We start from the raw sequence: 1,373 nt of genomic DNA, 5'->3' as shown, positions 1-1,373 counted from the left end.
ATGGATCCTCTTCTGGAACAAGTTTTGGCGGGCTTTAACACAACCCTCGGAGCTTCAAATCGGACAGACCTCCTGGATAAATTTTCAGGAACCCAGCTGCTTTTCCGCTTCAAACCTCTGTTTATTCCACTCTACGCCTTGGTTGTTGTTGTGGCTGGTGTCGGGAACAGTTTCCTTCTTGCCTGCATTCTGACAGATAAGAAGCTCCACAATGCCACTAATTTCTTTATTGGCAACCTGGCAGCTGGGGACTTGCTGATGTGTCTGAGCTGTGTGCCATTGACAGCGTCGTATGCTTTTGATGCACGTGGTTGGACATTCGGCCGTCCAATGTGCCACCTTATTCCTCTGTTACAAGGTGCAACGGTCTTCACCTCTGTATTGTCTCTCACCGCCATCGCCATGGACCGTTATGTGGTGGTGGCATACCCAGTACGGAGGCGTATCTCAGTGTGGGGCTGTGGCGCAGTGGCATTGGGTGTCTGGGCAGTTTCGTTGGCCCTCGCTGCTCCCCCTTCCCTCCACACACGCTACGTGGACCTACGACCCAGTGGCATGGAGCTGGTAGTATGCGAGGAGTTCTGGTTGGGAACCGAACGACAGCGCCTACTCTACTCCTGCTTCTTCTTGCTGGCTTCCTACATGATCCCCCTGCTGTCTGTAAGCATCTCCTACTGTGCCATCAGCGTGCACCTCCGCAAACACACGTTGCCTGGAGAGCCGTCCCATAGCCAGCAGCGATGGAGCAAACAGCGGCGCAAGACTTTCTCCCTTCTGGTGGCCTCTGTCCTCGCCTTTGCCCTCTGTTGGCTCCCGCTGCAAGTCCTCAATCTCCTTCTGGATCTAGACTCGGATTTCCAGATCGTTGACAAGCGCTATGTCAACGTGCTGCAGGTCAGTTGCCACCTGATAGCCATGAGCTCAGCCTGCTACAACCCCTTCATCTATGCCTCGCTGCACAGCAAGGTCCGCATGCACCTGCGTGGTTACCTGTGCCCTTGCAGACGGAGTGGACAGGAGCTACTATCTCGCTGCGCCTCCCGCAACCCTGCCACCTGCTTGACGCTCATCTCTGAAGTAGCAGTGAAGGAGAGCCAATCACCTGAGAGCCCCGTCCCCGACAGCTGCCTCTGAAGATCCGTGGCACATCAGCACAGACTAATCAGAAGGAGCACTCAGACATTAAGGGGGGTTCGCAGCACTGGAGTGGTATTCCAGCCAATATTCAATGTTCTTATATGAGAACGAAGGCTTTTTTTTGTTGGTAGGCTTTTCTTTCATGAGGACTAAAGAGAATACTCAGGCTCTCAGCTTTGTTTTGATGTTTCTGTGGACATTAGTGATCCAGCCTCAAGATTCCCTCATACATCTCT

At 53.2% G+C, this 1,373-nt stretch overlaps 1 protein-coding gene across 1 annotated transcript; it reads left to right on the top strand.

Annotated features, from left to right (window-relative positions):
• LOC107699177 (prolactin-releasing peptide receptor) lies at window positions 1-1,134 on the top strand. The gene has a single exon (XM_016500370.1). The coding sequence runs from the start codon at window positions 1-3 to the stop codon at window positions 1,132-1,134; it is 1,134 nt and encodes a 377-aa protein (XP_016355856.1).
• Window positions 1,135-1,373: the final 239 nt, after the last annotated feature.

The sequence above is a fragment of the Sinocyclocheilus anshuiensis genome, unplaced genomic scaffold (genome assembly GCF_001515605.1).
Source record: "Sinocyclocheilus anshuiensis isolate Anshui unplaced genomic scaffold, SAMN03320099.WGS_v1.1 scaffold374, whole genome shotgun sequence".
NCBI classification, from domain to species: Eukaryota; Metazoa; Chordata; class Actinopteri; order Cypriniformes; family Cyprinidae; genus Sinocyclocheilus; species Sinocyclocheilus anshuiensis.
Note: the sequence above shows the minus strand (reverse complement) of the source record. Positions and strands in the feature narration are given on the sequence as shown.

What these genes read in the sequence shown, in the direction of transcription:
- LOC107699177 (XM_016500370.1), top strand. Translation starts at nt 1, where the DNA reads ATGGATCCTCTTCTGGAACAAGTTTTGGCGGGCTTTAACACAACCCTC.